Source organism: Glossina fuscipes, unplaced genomic scaffold (assembly GCF_014805625.2).
Source record: "Glossina fuscipes isolate IAEA_lab_2018 unplaced genomic scaffold, Yale_Gfus_2 2, whole genome shotgun sequence".
Classification (NCBI taxonomy): Eukaryota; Metazoa; Arthropoda; class Insecta; order Diptera; family Glossinidae; genus Glossina; species Glossina fuscipes.
In genome coordinates, this window is record NW_023998416.1 from 32,103,056 (window position 1) to 32,118,240 (window position 15,185).

General features: G+C 32.8%; 1 protein-coding gene and 1 long non-coding RNA gene across 2 annotated transcripts in view; both read left to right on the forward strand.

The window, feature by feature from the left end:
- The window catches only part of LOC119633505, a 13,456-nt gene extending 4,181 nt beyond the window's left edge, over positions 1 to 9,275 (forward strand). The window contains exon 2 of the long non-coding RNA XR_005246875.1: positions 9,059 to 9,275. This is a non-coding gene — a long non-coding RNA (uncharacterized LOC119633505). The remainder of the gene's footprint in view (positions 1 to 9,058) is intronic.
- A 567-nt stretch (positions 9,276 to 9,842) lies between these two features.
- Positions 9,843 to 14,063, forward strand: LOC119633560 (protein drumstick). Its single transcript, XM_038027172.1, has 2 exons — positions 9,843 to 10,398; positions 13,809 to 14,063. The coding sequence occupies exons 1-2, from the start codon at positions 10,178 to 10,180 to the stop codon at positions 13,831 to 13,833; spliced, it is 246 nt and encodes an 81-aa protein (XP_037883100.1). The 5' UTR covers positions 9,843 to 10,177; the 3' UTR covers positions 13,834 to 14,063.
- The last annotated feature ends 1,122 nt before the right edge of the window (positions 14,064 to 15,185 follow it).

Below are 15,185 nucleotides of genomic sequence, written 5' to 3' on the forward strand. Positions count from 1 at the left end.
AATTTCTTTCTTTAAAAAGAAGAAAAAAAAAAAAAAAAAAAACTTAAACCCCTATATGGCACTTTTTTTTTTTTTTTTTTTTTTTTTTTTGTGAACAATGCAGGTTACATGTGTGTAAGCACCTAAGCATTAAATTGTTACAGGTCATCATGGTGTATAGCTATAGCGGTTTCTAAAGGCTTGTTTGCTGATTTCTTTGGTAATATATCAAATCGTTTACACTGAACTGATTTTTCGATTACATTTTCTTTATATATATATATATATATATATATATGTATGTATATGGGTTTTGCTTTTAATCTAAAAACTGCTAAATGCTGTGACCTTTTATTTTTTTTTTTTGTAATATTCTTAGGAAACTAATTTGATTAGTTTACGCCCTAATCAGCTCCGAAAGCAATAACGTCAAGTGCATTATTATGAATTTTTGGATTTTTTTTTTTAAAGATATTTCGACTTTTCGTTTTGCTTTTTTTTTTGTTTTTAAATTATCTTTGAGTTACTGGCAAAAATAAATCTAATTTCACGCGGTATTAACACTTGCAGTTAAGTTATAGTTATACTGTATACACTGGGCTTCGAACTGTTTAAGCATTGTTTTTTGTTTTTGCACATTTTTTGATCCTGTAAAGTGTGACGATCGTGCATAAACAGTTTTACTTTTTTGTACCCTTTGCATATATTATGCAAACCTTAAGGGTCTGCTGGTTTCATTTTCTGTTTTGTTGCTTTTATTCCTTTTCGACCATTCCATTTCACTCTGGACGCTCAAAAAGACCGCATGCCGGGCAGAGTGACACTTATTCCAAGTTGCATTAGTTTTATGCCCAGTTAAACGAACAAAGAGTATAAAGGTTGCAACACCAAATTATATTTATGCATTTTTGCATGTATCAATGTGTATGTGTGCGTGCGTTAGTATGTATTATTCGTGTTTATATACAAAACACTAATTATTTTCAACATAAGATTAATGCGATTAACGCTGTGTTAAACACGGCATTATTAATGCAATTCTCACTTGCAGGCAGTCGGCCGTCCAAACAGCTCGTCTTTGTTTGCATTGTAACGCATTTTTAGTTTTGGCACATTGTGTGGCAACATTAACGGCAGGACTCCGAAAATGAACATAAGCGGATTTAATTTAAATCCTTCAGATAAGATTTCAAAGTTAATCGCTTTCGTTGGGTTTGCTTTGGCTTTGCTTTGCTTTGCGTTTTAAAAATTTGTTCACAAATTAAATTTCATTTCAGTCGATTTTCATTACCTTAAGTCTTTTTGTTTTGCATTATTTTATTTATTTATTTATTTTTTTTTTTTTGTTTTTGTTTTTGGTTATCAGCGGGAAATCCATAATATTCATTCTCTTTGCCATCGTCAATACTACCCTTTTAAATATGTGAAGAACTTATTCTAACTATAAAACAATCTAAGTTTTTTAACAATACTTGCAAGCGATCTATAAGAATGTCACTCCACCTTCACCTTCAATTGCGTGAACATTACGTACCCTAACGCTATGCTGCAGTCATTGCAGCGTTGCGTTTTGTCCAAATATATTGTACATCATAACATATTATACGTTGGTATACATGTATACATATACTATCAGTTATGCGCCGCCCAATGTTAACGTAATATTTAGGGTACTAAATGCGTTGAAAGTTTGTAATTTGTAGTCACTTATAGTAATGTGAATATCAATGGCAATGCGCCTTGCTCTGTACCGCAGTGTGGTGCGGTATGAGTTCTGCACGCTATCTGGCAAAGACAAAGGCTTGTCGCTCATGAGAAGATGTTCTTTGTCATTGGCAGTTGTTGCCTCTGTAAGTTCCTTCATTCTGTGCATTGCTCGGGATTGCTCAGAGATAGAAGCGTAAATAGATGACTTTTACCTAATTCTGTCACACACATCGCTGGGTGCTAAGCGTTCCAGCCTTCGACTACCGCCGCCTTAGAAGGAATCACGCAGAAAACGCAGCATGTTCACGGTAGACTTATTTAGCGTTGTTTGTATCTATTAACTGCGCTTAATAGTTGATTAGAATGCTAAGCGAACAACGGTTGAAAAAATAGTCATGGATCGGCCAAGAGATGAACTTTTTGTTAACACAAAGAGTTTTATATAGCTCTGTGCTTGTTTAAAGTGAGAAAATGTTTAAGCTTTATTCCCTAAGTATCTTCGTATTGTTTAATCTAAACTCTTTAATGTTGATTGTAAATTTGTTGAGCGTGTACACTTTTGCTGCTACTTTTTAATTATAATTTTTGTTCATAAGTTCCTCATGCCTTACAAAAGTGCTATCCTCAAACCAAAATGATAGGTTTTCGTCTGTTTGATTGTCACTGACTGCAATCTATTGGTCGATGATTTAAGCTCGAGCAGTTAAGCAGCTTCAATCTCTGCGGTATCGGATGGCTTTGATTTCACGAAGAGGTCAGATAAGCTATAAAGAAAGAGTGGCAATATTTCTTCGAATCAGAGATTTCTTTTCTTAAATTGTCCACAAAGCGCTTTCTTATTGATCTTAAGGCCTATTTTGATCTTTGAAGAATCTATCCCTTAATCGAATTCTATGTGGATCTATTCGATCGCCGTAAGCAGTTGATGATCTTTTTTTTTTAGATTCGCTGGATAGTAGAGACACAGGCGAGCACTATGATGGCCAGGAACGCCAGAACGTCTCAAGGCCCGACAATATTTCGAAGGCAAACTTGGGTAAATGAATGCTCGAATGAGTGTTCGAAATACATCTTTTAGAATGTCTAGCTTAAGGGGAAACCTTCACTTTCAGAGTCATCTTTCTGTTCTTCAAGCCATTGCCAATAATGTTTCTTTACAGTCCCGGAACATCTAATCGGTTCAGCTCTTGACGGTGCCGTGATAATTTAAATATGCAAGTATCAGGTTTTTTCTATATCTGCTTGAAAGATACCCAACATCGATTATCAAAACAGAAGTTCTCAAACAGGATATCCCTCTTCCATTTTTCTTTTCAATAATTTTAATCTCTTGCGATTTTTTTTTTTTGTTAAAAGCAAATCTCGCTGGTATTTTTCCCGATATTATTCTATCAGTCGAGTGCATAGATGTGTTAAAAACTATATCGTACAGAATAGTCTTTCTATTCTCAATAACTCCAATTTTTCGGCGACTTGTTTAGCGGTCGGCATTTGTTTCATCACTACAGTAAAGATTCATTGCAGATTTACGTCTTTTATCAGTTTTATGAAGTTTTCTAAAAAAATGTTGGTATGGAATACAATTTGCCAGTGAGGTCATGTCGCGCCCAAGAGCTTTAATATCGATAAAGCTAATCTTTTGTCAATTTTTGGGCGGCATTTGTTGCAAAACTATACTATTGACTGACTGTGGGCATGTTTAAGCCCGAAAAACAGTCGCGTCCAGTTGGTGAAATATTTTTATCATTCCTTGCACTCCTATCGGCCTATCGACGTCAAGCCACGCAAGATTTTGACGACCAACCGCGGATTTTGATAAAGAACACGAAATACTTGCCAACTTATGATCCTTTGAAAGCTTTATAGAAAGTCCCTTTAATTTGGATTTCATTAGGAAATATGTTTTTTCCTTTTTTTGTTAAATGATTTCATTTACTCACATCCAGTTGGCCAAATGTTGATTGATTACAGTTATCCAATGCTATTTACTCTTGTTTTTATATAAATACTTATTAACATTTTGTTTTTGTATGATAAGACCGTAAATTTGGTAAATGAGAGCAACAGCCGCTAGTTGGTTCAACCAACGTATAATGTTTATTGATAATCATTAAAGAAATGTTTTTCCTCTGAATTTATTGACGATTCAATTTTTCAGAAAAAAAAAAAAAAATGAAAATTTTAATTTAAGAGTAATAAGAAGGAGCAGCAGTCGCTAGTTTATTTATTTACATATTTTTTTTTTTTTTTTTTTTATTAAAGATATGCATGTATGTATGTGTTAGGCAACACCCCTTAAATTGATATAAACTATTTGAAATTCGTTAAGGGCGCCTATTGAATTCATATTTGAGTTCACATTGTATAATTTTGTATAACAACCGTATGATTAACGGCGACAAAATGACCATGTGACGCCACTTTGTATGCTTAATTGAACTAATGAATGGTCAAGAATTTCTTATAGAATATTAAATGTTTTGCTTTTTTTTGTGTGATGTGAAAACAAAGCAAATAAATATTTTATATTTTTTATCGAATTTTTATAATGGAGATGAAGGCCTATCTCCTTTTCTTCGCACAGATGTATACGCCTTGGGGTTCACTCGGAGTGTTAGTATAGAGAACATTTTTGTTTTGTTCTTATTCACTTTGTTCTGTTTGGTAGGCCATAAAATTTCCAAAAACAATGCCCGAGCAATGAAGTCAAAGTGTCTTTGGCGACATCAGTTTCTTGCTATATTGTGGGAGCTGCTCCCAACCATTTAGCGTTTCGGATTTTTGCATTATTAACAAAAAAAAAAGTACGTAAATATACATATATATATAAATAAAGAAAAAATTAAAAAAAAAAAAAAAAAAACAAATAAAATAAAAAAAGAAGACATTACCCGCTGTGGCACCATAACAAAGTCAGTATTATTCAGTCAGTTGCTCCTATTGAAAATGTTCTCAATTTTTCGATTTTTCGTTCAAATCTGAGTTAACTGAGGCCAAATAGGAGTCCAGCTGTGCCATAACTAAATGTATGTAAAAGCGTCAAGTTCACTGTCATATCAAATTGCCGTTGTTGCGCTGCTATTGTCACTGGTTTGCTTTAATACACTCGCGCGCGCTCTCGCTCCCTTATGTATATATCTTATGTGTGTACATTTTTTGATTTTATTTAAAAACAATGACACCCAACCAATGGGGAAAGAAAAAAAAAAAAAATGCAAAAAACATATAAAGGAAGACGAAAAGAACAGACGTAAGATATACTTCTCTAAGTATCCAGCGGTGTAAAGCGCATAAAAAACAAAGGTTACCTACTTCCTCAACGTGTGGTTGACAATCAACGGCTTTTCGAGCCTGCTTAGCTTAGCCAAGAGGCACTCGCTCTAAGCTTAACTCGAGCTTAACCGAAAACAGTTGCTAAGAGTTAAAAAGTTTATATTCATTTCTTTTTTCATAATTTTCAAATAAAATGTTTGTTATATCACTTCTTAGCTTAGGTGGAGTGTTGTTCAATTTATATATATATATATTTATTTTTTATATGGATTTGCTTAACAAGCTGTTATGAATGTCATAAATTGTTATAAATATTTTTTATTTATTTTTTTTTTTTTTATATTATATTGAAACACTGTTATTTTCACAGAAGGCAGAATATTCATATAACCGTATAGACAGACAGACAGACATTAATATTTAAAGGCAAGCGCCAGCAGGACAAACATTTTTATTTGCCTCATTTACTTAGCGAAGCATATGTAGCCGCCACATGCTTTTGCATTCAGATGTGTCTGCAAAGGGATTATAAACGTCTGGGTGCTGCTGGTATTTGTCGCTCTTTCCTGTCACTGATATATTCCTTAATACAATACAAGCTCATAATTGTAGGCTTCTTAAACTGTTGAAATTTAGGCTTCTGCGTGTGCTGGTTACTGTGATTTCTTTTCTTTTTAATATTTATTTGTGCTTTTGTTTGTTTTAAACGCAACAGAAAAACAAAAACCGAAAAACAAAAAAATGATAAAACCAAGCGATGATTAAGCCTCACAGCACGCATTCTTGGCTGAAATTGTTTCGAGCTTTTCTCAGAATTCATTTAGACCACAGTGGCCAACGTCAGGCTATAAAAACTTAAAATTTAATATAAGATTTTTCTTTTTAATTTATGAAAAAAAAAAAAAAATTCAAATGGATAGTAAAATAATAATAATAAAAAATTTCAAAACAATTATTTTTATTTTATGAATGAAAGCAAATCGCTGCAAAAACGTGGTAATAGTTAATAAAACCGAAAAAAAAATTAACACAAAATTTTTTTTTGTTTAATCTACGCAATAATTAGTAAAATTAGGAATATTTCAAATAAAACTTGTTTATTTTAAGAAAGTAAATGGAAAAAAAATAATAATAATTAGAAAATAAAAAGAGAAAAATATTGAAAAAACATTAGAAAATAAATATTAAGAAAATGTGAACATTATTGATTTAAAAAAAAAATTAAACAAAATAAAACAAAAGAATACAAAAAGCGTAAGAAGAACTACATACATATACATGCATTCATAGACGTATAGGAAAACGTTCCTCTCAACAAGGAACTATCTAAGCTTTCGAAGACTATTGAATTTCATGCGTGCACGTTACGAGGAAAACTGATTCGCAATATTTTCCCTAGGATGCAGACATTGGTCCTTTCTTGATTTTCTCTTAGATTTGTTTTCAAAGTTGAAGGATTTTGTGAAACAACCAAGAAATCAAGTTCGGGATTTAACTTCTTGATGTCTTACATACATACGAGGTCTTATATTTCCATTCAAATATACAAAATGTCTTGATGGACAATTTCAAAAATGAACACTACGACTGAAACAACCTCTGATGAGATGCAAAGCACGTTTCGTGTTAAAGTGATAGAACTTTGAGTAGCAATAACTTTTCCAAGTTATCTTTTGTCATCTGAGATAACATTAAACCCTCATGCAAAAGCTAACGTCACAACTTGTCTTCCTTAAGTACTAGTAGGCAAAGTGGCACAAAATTGAACTGATGCAACCGGAAAAATCAAGTGCGGCCTTTATGCGTATATGCTGGAAATTTATATTTATTTATTTTTGTACCCTACACGATTTGAGGTACAAGGGTACATAAAGTTTGTGCGGACGCATGCTATTCTCGAAAAAAGTGATAGTAGACAAGCTTTTTATTATACTGACGCTTCCTTGTCTGTCGGTCCGACCTGCTTTTTTGTGTTCTACTTGCAGGCTGTCATTTTTAAGAAATTTTGATAAAATTTAGTACATTACCGTATTTTGACCCAAAGGCGAACGCTACCGAAAATCGTTCCCTTTTTCGACTACTTCGCTTTTAAAAAACGAAAGATATGCAGTTTTGCTACTGGAGAGATAGAAGAGAATTTTGTACAACAACTATCAGAATCTACTACTGAGAATACCATTTATGCCATGTTATCATAGTAGTGGAATTCATTTTTGTGTCATTCTAGAATACCAAATGAACTATGATTGGCATTTTCTAGTAAATTCCAGAATTAAACGCTAAAATTTTTGTGTAATGAAAATTTAACATATCCCTGGCGTGTTACTATTTTATGATTTCTTTATGATTTCCATTAAATTACAGCAAACTTTATAAAAAACATTATATACTATAAGATGGAGAGAGAATTATACATATATATAAAATTAAGATATAAACTTTTTTTATACAATAATATTTAATTTAAGATGATGATGCGCGGAGTTCAACTCGATAATTTATCAACAATAGAGTCGACAAAATGTACAGAGCATCAACTCTGGATTACGCGTTCATCATAAAGTTTGTTTAAGGATCAATAAGAACCAATAGTATGCAACGGACAACTAATTTCGTAGATAGTTAATAAATAGTTAATTAAAAGCGCATTCATTTACGGCAGCCATTAAAAAATACCAGCAAAAGATGTATATGAACTCGGGTACAAGCACGCAACACTGACACAAAAAGTATTAACCAAATATAATGCAAACTATAATGCAAAGATTCGTCATAAGACGCATGCAACTATTTTAACTGGCAGTCTCATAAACGCTTTCACTTACCTCCTGAGAGTAAATAACAAAAATCACTGAAATGTTAGCGCAAAATGCGCAAAGGAAAGGAGAGCTCAAAATTACCCCTGCATTGTGGTAATCAAACGAGAAGGATATTAAGCTTAAGAAGGATACTAAGCTTTCTCTGAGCAAAAATGATGGCAAAATGCCGTTAAAGGGTTTACTTCAGAAGCCAATCTTTCACTTTCTCAGGAAACTGATCAGAAGGAAACCATGTATACAGGGAGGTAATGCCCCGTTCTAGTTCAAGTAAGACAAGCCGAAGAAATTGTTTTCGAATTCTTTCAACCACATATAGCAATTAATCTATCTGTCCTTAACTAGTCTATCGCTCGGCACATGTATAAACAGCTATCCGGCCTTCTTATGTTGCCTTTTCTTTTATAAGAAATCTAAAAGGCCGTAATATAATTAAATATTTAATATAGTAAAAGAATGCGAAGTTTTCCAGATAACAAAGGAAGAAACCTAACGGGCATGATATTTATCGATAGGGCATACAGCACACGGGTGGTGTCTAAGCAGACACCAACAGAGGGACGGATGTAAATAAATCTAATGGTTATCTAATCCACGAGAATATATTTGTAGGCTATCCAAAGTGTTGCTACGCGTGTCATAAACGAAAGGGCAAATATAACATAAAGCATCTCTCAGGTGACGGACATGAAACAAGGGAAAAAAATTTGTTTATAGATTGACCTACGATCTACATATTCTTAAATTAACCCACGATCTACAGCAGATATGGGGATTTGAAATTTGCTTTAACCAATCGAAATTTAGAAAGAGAACTAAACGAAAGGATAAATTTCGATTATAAAAACAGGAGAAACTTGAAAAGTATTTTATATATTAAGCATCGAACCTTTATTAGAAATCGATTGGACATTTCTCAAATATTCAAAGTTTGGAGAGAAAAGGGTTGCGATTCGTTTACTGACATTTAAGGTGAAAGACAACGAACGTTTATTTTAACTTTTCTTTTCATTGCTTCTTCTTATTAGGACTTGTTATGTTCAATATACTGCAGGCTCCAGACAATGACGAAAATGTTGTTGTAGCTGACAATAGTCAGTTAGTAAGATATGTATTTAAAAGAGAATTTAATGTAAAGTCGACGTCATATCTATATACGGCATGCGGCAATGAAGAAAAATAGCTTTTACAATTTTGGAAATCTCTTCTTCTTCTATTTAAGAAAGTGCGCAACACAAAACCCACAATGATTTTTAATATTTTATTCACATTTTTATTTGCAGATTTTGATTTACTGACGAGCAAGAAGTTCGCCAATCAACTGACTACAAATAGCGTCTCATACACGCCCACGTAGCCAATAGCGTTGTTATTATTTTTTTACTATTACTACGTCGACCATATCTGTTTTGAGAAACTTCAGTAACAACAATAAAAACAAAAGCAACGACAGCAGCAATAATAGCAGTTACCGTAGAAAATTATAAAAAAAAAAAAAAAGAAATAAAAACGACAACATTAAAAGGCGTCTAAATCACCATTTGAAAGTAACACGTCAGTCTGTCAGCAGCTGTACAGCTCTTATCTTTCGGAAGACAACTAACAATAACAGCTTGAATTATTCATTTTTTTTCTAATTTTTATGATTACAATCCGACCGACCAACTTTACTAGCCAATCAGTTTTCTATTTAAGAGAGCTAAACAAGAAAAAAAAAAAAAGAGGAAATTTACCGACAGCATAGGCTAAAAAAGAAAAAAAGAAAGAAAGAAAGAAAGAAAAAGAAACAAAAGCAACAGAAACACAAACGCGCATTACATTTATACGTATAACGAAAACAATAATACTAACAACAATAATAATAATAATAATAATAATAATAATAATAATAACAACAGCGCCAACAATAATAATAACGACAATAAAAAACTGAAAAGTACATAAAGTGATATCAAATAACTAAATAAAACTGATTAAAGCCTTACTCCCCCGGCCGGTCACCTTATATATATATATATATATATATATATATATATATATATATATATATTTGTTTGTATATATACATATATAATGTATATATGCATATAAAGAACAAGACAAGAGGAAAAATAAACAAATCAACGGAAATATACATACGCACGCAGTATTAAACTTTATCCGCTCGCCGCGTTTTACTTATACTTAAGCAGCGAAGAGAGCGTAATTCTTTTTTAATCTATTACTCTGTGCGAGAAGAGCGAGTAACTGCGCCGCCGAGTGTGTACTATTTGAGTAACACTAACTAACTGTAGTGTATACAGTGTAAGGTTCTGTTGTATTGCATTGTAATCGTGTGTGTATTCGCGTGAAATCTAAAAAAAAAAAAAAAAAAAAAAGGAAAAAAAACTCAATTTGTCACAATGTTCGCTGTAATGAGAATTGAAAATGATGACTGCCGGTCTGACTATCGTCGCAAGATGCGTCCCAAGTGTGAGTTCATTTGCAAGTATTGCCAGCGGCGTTTCACTAAACCCTACAATCTAATGATACACGAACGCACCCATAAATCGCCAGAAATCACATATTCGTGTGAAGTTTGCGGTAAATATTTTAAACAGCGCGATAATCTAAGACAGCACAGGTAAGTTATGAGTCATTAACTATTTTGCATATATTTGTTGTGCTTTTTATTATAATAATTTTTTTTTATTTTGTTAATTTTGAAAATTTTCAAAAAAAAAAAGGTGATCGCAAATGTAACTTTTAGTGTCAAGTACTTTACGTGTAATCGATTGCAAAACACAAAAAAAAAAGAAAGAAAAAAAATTTGTTATCTAAAAAATAAGACTTTTTTGCTTTGCTACTCCGTCTGTTTTCACAAAACAAAAAAATATAAAATTTTACAAATATCTTAAAAATGGCAAGCATCAGCGTTCAGATCTTAAGTCAGTTTAGTACGCGCGGTCGCAATTTCCTTCGAAACTCAAAATTTGTTATAATACAAGACAAACTCAGAGGTTGCAATTAAAACAACTTTTAATAGTTAAGCTTAGCTTGGCAAGCATCAAGTGACACAGAGGCTCACATTGACGGACTCGATTAGTGTATGTTTCGTGTTGAGATTAGAAATTTTCGATTTGGCTTTGAGTTGTTCGGTGTTTATCTAAGAAATTATCAAAGAAGGTCGTCATCAAGTCAAGTCCGGCAGGTAAAAACTGATTACGGTTGCTTGAGTTATTGAGCCGATCGCAAAAGAAACGAAAAATACAAATATCAGACATTCTCATACAATTGCTTTTCGCAGAAATCGGCTGCCACGCCCTTCGTGCGTCCGTATCAGGTGTAAAAATAAGTCGTGTGTTTGTTTTTTAAACAAAAAACCGCTCATTTAATGATTGTTTTTACTATAACCTCTTAAAGAAATAAATTCTTGGATTAAAGCGATTTGACCACTGGCCGCTGTAATATTTCCTATCTCGCTAAAAGAATATCAATTCTGAGTCGTAAGATCCTTTGGGGCTACACACATAAGCGCCTATTTTATGGGCGTGATTCCAAGAATGAAGACGCAACTAAAATGATCGTCAAATTCTCAGTGGAAGCGTAAACTGTTAAAAATAAAGAGGAATGTCTGGCGAATACCGTGGTAATCCTAGCACATCCCGTTCCAATGCTGCAAACATTTTCTGAAGAAGTTTTTCAATATGAGATCGAGTATTTTCACGCTGAAAAATCGATTTATCCGATCCGGTATAATGAATGATCCTTGCAGTCTTATCCGTGGCTCCTCGTACCATTCCTCAACGACAGCCGTTCAACTTAGGCGACGTTGTTAATGTTTCCAAGGCCTATGTTTTGTTTGTTCCGAAATTATTCCATTTCCTTTGTTCATGACCGTAAAGTTTTAATATAGGTGTGTGAGGGTTAAAGCCAGTGCTTAAACATATGTTCACACACACTGTCTTGTAAAGAAACCTATAACGATTCACTAATAGTCTCCCGTAGTTCGTTCCATTCCTCATGGTTTTTTGTTTCATCAAGCACTTGCTTCCTTAATCAATTTGCAAAGAGGGTACGAAAAGCAGTGAAAACAATAAAAAAGGAAAAAATTTTTCGTAGTATGAAATATTTAGTACGTGAAAGGACGAAAAACATTTCATGAGTTCAAAAACTGTAATGTCGGGTCTAGCTCGACATAGAAGTTGATGTAGGATAAACACGACGTCGTCACATAGTTGACATAGGAGTGGTTAAGGTTAATCCATTCGTTTAGTTTACTATATTTACGAAATTTCTAGGCCTTACGCTCTCTCTCGAAATTCTCTCTTCTTCCATGCCATATAACGTACGGAAAAAAGAAAGAAAAAGCAATAAATTTTAGTACCCGTTGCCTAAGGTTAGTTCTAAATCTGTCGTGCGCCTTTCTCCTACCACTGAAAACTATGCTCAGTAAAGAAGAAAAATTCTATGTAACAAACCTATATTTTTGTTACTTTGCATAAAGAGTACATTAGTACAGGTGCTGGAAAGCGCAAGTTGTGTAAATATGTGGTGCTTGCTGAGGACCCTAGAACATCTTGCCTCTAATACATCTTCTAAAGATTTTCACAATTATATGTCGATATAAGGAGCGGCTGCAGTCTATTTTTGTTTTGAATCTACGCGTCGCAGGTATTGAGGTATTTTGGCAAAGCTTGGAACGTATCCTGCTGATCAATCAGGATATCAATATTTGATATATAGGGTATTTAAAAAGTCGGTCTTGTCCGACTACAACATTTTCACTTGTCTTTAGCATTTCTTTTTTCTTCTTCGATAATCATTTATTTTACTTTTAAGATAAAAACTGAAAAATAAGAGGAAAACGAAAAAGCGACGGCTAGTTTTGTAATATGAACGGTTGATGAGGAAGTTTTGATAATTTTTCTTAAGGCATTTTAGTTGTTAATGTCGAGGCGGTTTGAATAGAGGACTCAGACTAAATTTCATATAGTTGCGTTTTAATTTTGTTCTACATCTGTGATCTTAGGGCTTAAATGAAAACAGGCGGACAGGATTATAAATATATCCAAGACTCAGGTTAATAAATAATATGTACATTTTAAGGAAAAGAAAGGAATATCTGATTCTGGCCTTGTTCTAAATTGATTCGCATTCGCATTTAACCAAACTATTGCGTTAGGGCTGGCTTCGCCTTATTTTCTTGGTAGCGTGAACATATGCAGTTTCAAAGAACTCTTGTGTTTAGTTTTTTCATTCTCTTGCAATCAATTTCTCTAAGATTTTTACGCCAATCAGTATCCCCACCTTGTGATGCGTTTGACGACCAATTTGAAAGTTTCAGATAAAATGGGGAAATCTCTCTTCAGTCTTAAGTCGCTTATATGCAAGCGTGTAGCACTTATATAATAATGCATTTTAAAAGAATTTAGATAAAAAGGAAATCCAAGAAATTTCATTTTTTTTCGAATCCAAACTAGTTATGGTTAACTGAGAGGCGATGACAAAGCTATTATATACTCTTTAAATTCGTTGTACATTTACATACGACCTTGGCTTCAAAAGCAAAGACTTACAACCATGTACTCCATTTAAAAGAAAGGTCAGGGCAAAGAAGATTCTACGCCTTGGTATATAATGCCCTAACTGGCTTGCGAAAATACATAGCCGTCGAAATAAAGTCCTCTTAAAGAGATTCTTATCTACATTGGATTTATTCTCTGCGGGAAGGTAGGTCCAGTGTAGAGGTATGCCTCTACTCGAAAGACTAAAAGCTAGAAATATGATACATAACATTTTTTGTTTGTAGTTGCACTTTGCGCTTAAATATACTTATCCGTACTTTATTTTTATTGAGTTAAAAGCCAAGGTTCTTGTACCTCCCGTGAGTCATTCTTTTCCGTGAGTGACAAGCGGAGCTTTATCGATCACCTTTTTCCCATTTTAGTCTTGATTTGTAAATAAAAAAACTAAAAATAAATTTATTTGTATTGAAAGAAATCAATATTTATTTTACACATGAAAACAATGATCTTTCTTTACTCCTTTTAGATGTAGTCAATGTGTCTGGCGATAAACAGAGCACTTCACCGCGCACTCTCCTCTATCTTCTAGAATCTTCGCTTACTCTACTTACATGAACACTTGCACTAAATACCTAAATGAAAAAACTGCAAGAGACACTGTCTTTTTATAAGGAATTTGCACTAAATATTGAAAGTATTATATATTACAGCCACCGTCACCATCACCATCAAGCACTAAGAACATAAAGCACCTTAATATACATTTTAAACAAAAAAAAAAAAAAAAAAAAAAAAAAAAAAAAAATTTTAAAAAAAAAAATATAAAAAAATTTAAAAAAAAAAATTGTTAAAAAACTTTTACATTTTTGAGGAAAACCTAATGCCACACGTCATTGTTTTCTACAATTATACGGTTTATGTGGTTTAACTGGCCCTTTGTAAAAAGCAAGGTATACCGGAATGCAACATATGTTAGTTGTTAAACAACTTAAATTACAATAGTGAGGGATGAGAAGCAAGTGATGGTAGTAGTAGGGGAGTTGGCGGTTGTGGTGGTGGTGGTGGTGGTGGAGGTAGTAGTGTTGGCGTTGGTACGGGGTGATTGTAATATCGTTGGCTTAATTATTATTTTGGTCCTGTACATTATGGATGTTCTATGGCTGAACATAAATGGTAGACGGCATACAAGAAACACAATATTCTTCAAACGTAATGCATTTTAAATCAGATTGCACTTCTTCGAATACACTTGATCGGTATTCAAAAGCAAGAGTAATTATTGGATAAACTATATTTACAAAATATATAATTGATATTCCGCTTCGTCTCCCACACGCTATATGTGATGCGCAGGCGCATTTTATCTAATTAAAGAAAACAAGAAAAAATAATAAAACCGAGCAGTTTATAAACTGTGACATTTTTATATGTATCCTTGCAGAGCCATACATCCATAATTAACAAATAACAAAGGAACATAAAATATTAAAGACATTATTATTATGATCATCATCATTATCATCATCATCATCATCATCAACATAATCATCAGAAGCCGATAAAGTTTTCTTTAAGTTTAATCATCTTCGAGTTATTGAACGACAAATTTACTCCTCTATACATATGTACTACATATATCTATATACATGTGTATATATATATATATATATACATAGATATAAAAAGTATTACTTTTCACTTGCAGATCTTCACATTTCCGCCTATTCTTTAATTATTACTAATGAATAAATTTTTTATATATTTAATATATTTAAATATATATGTCATAAATATCTATGAAAATGATCAAAAATATTAGTTTGGTTTCAGAGAAATAAAAAAAAAATATATAGGTATATGGCAAAAAAAAAAAAAAATTGTTTGTAAATCTTATAAAAAGCAA

Coding starts and splice junctions, on each gene's coding strand:
- LOC119633560 (XM_038027172.1), top strand. CDS start 10,178: ATGTTCGCTGTAATGAGAATTGAAAATGATGACTGCCGGTCTGACTAT. Junction 10,399..13,808: donor GATAATCTAAGACAGCACAG/GTAAGTTATGAG, acceptor TACTCCTTTTAG/ATGTAGTCAATGTGTCTGGC.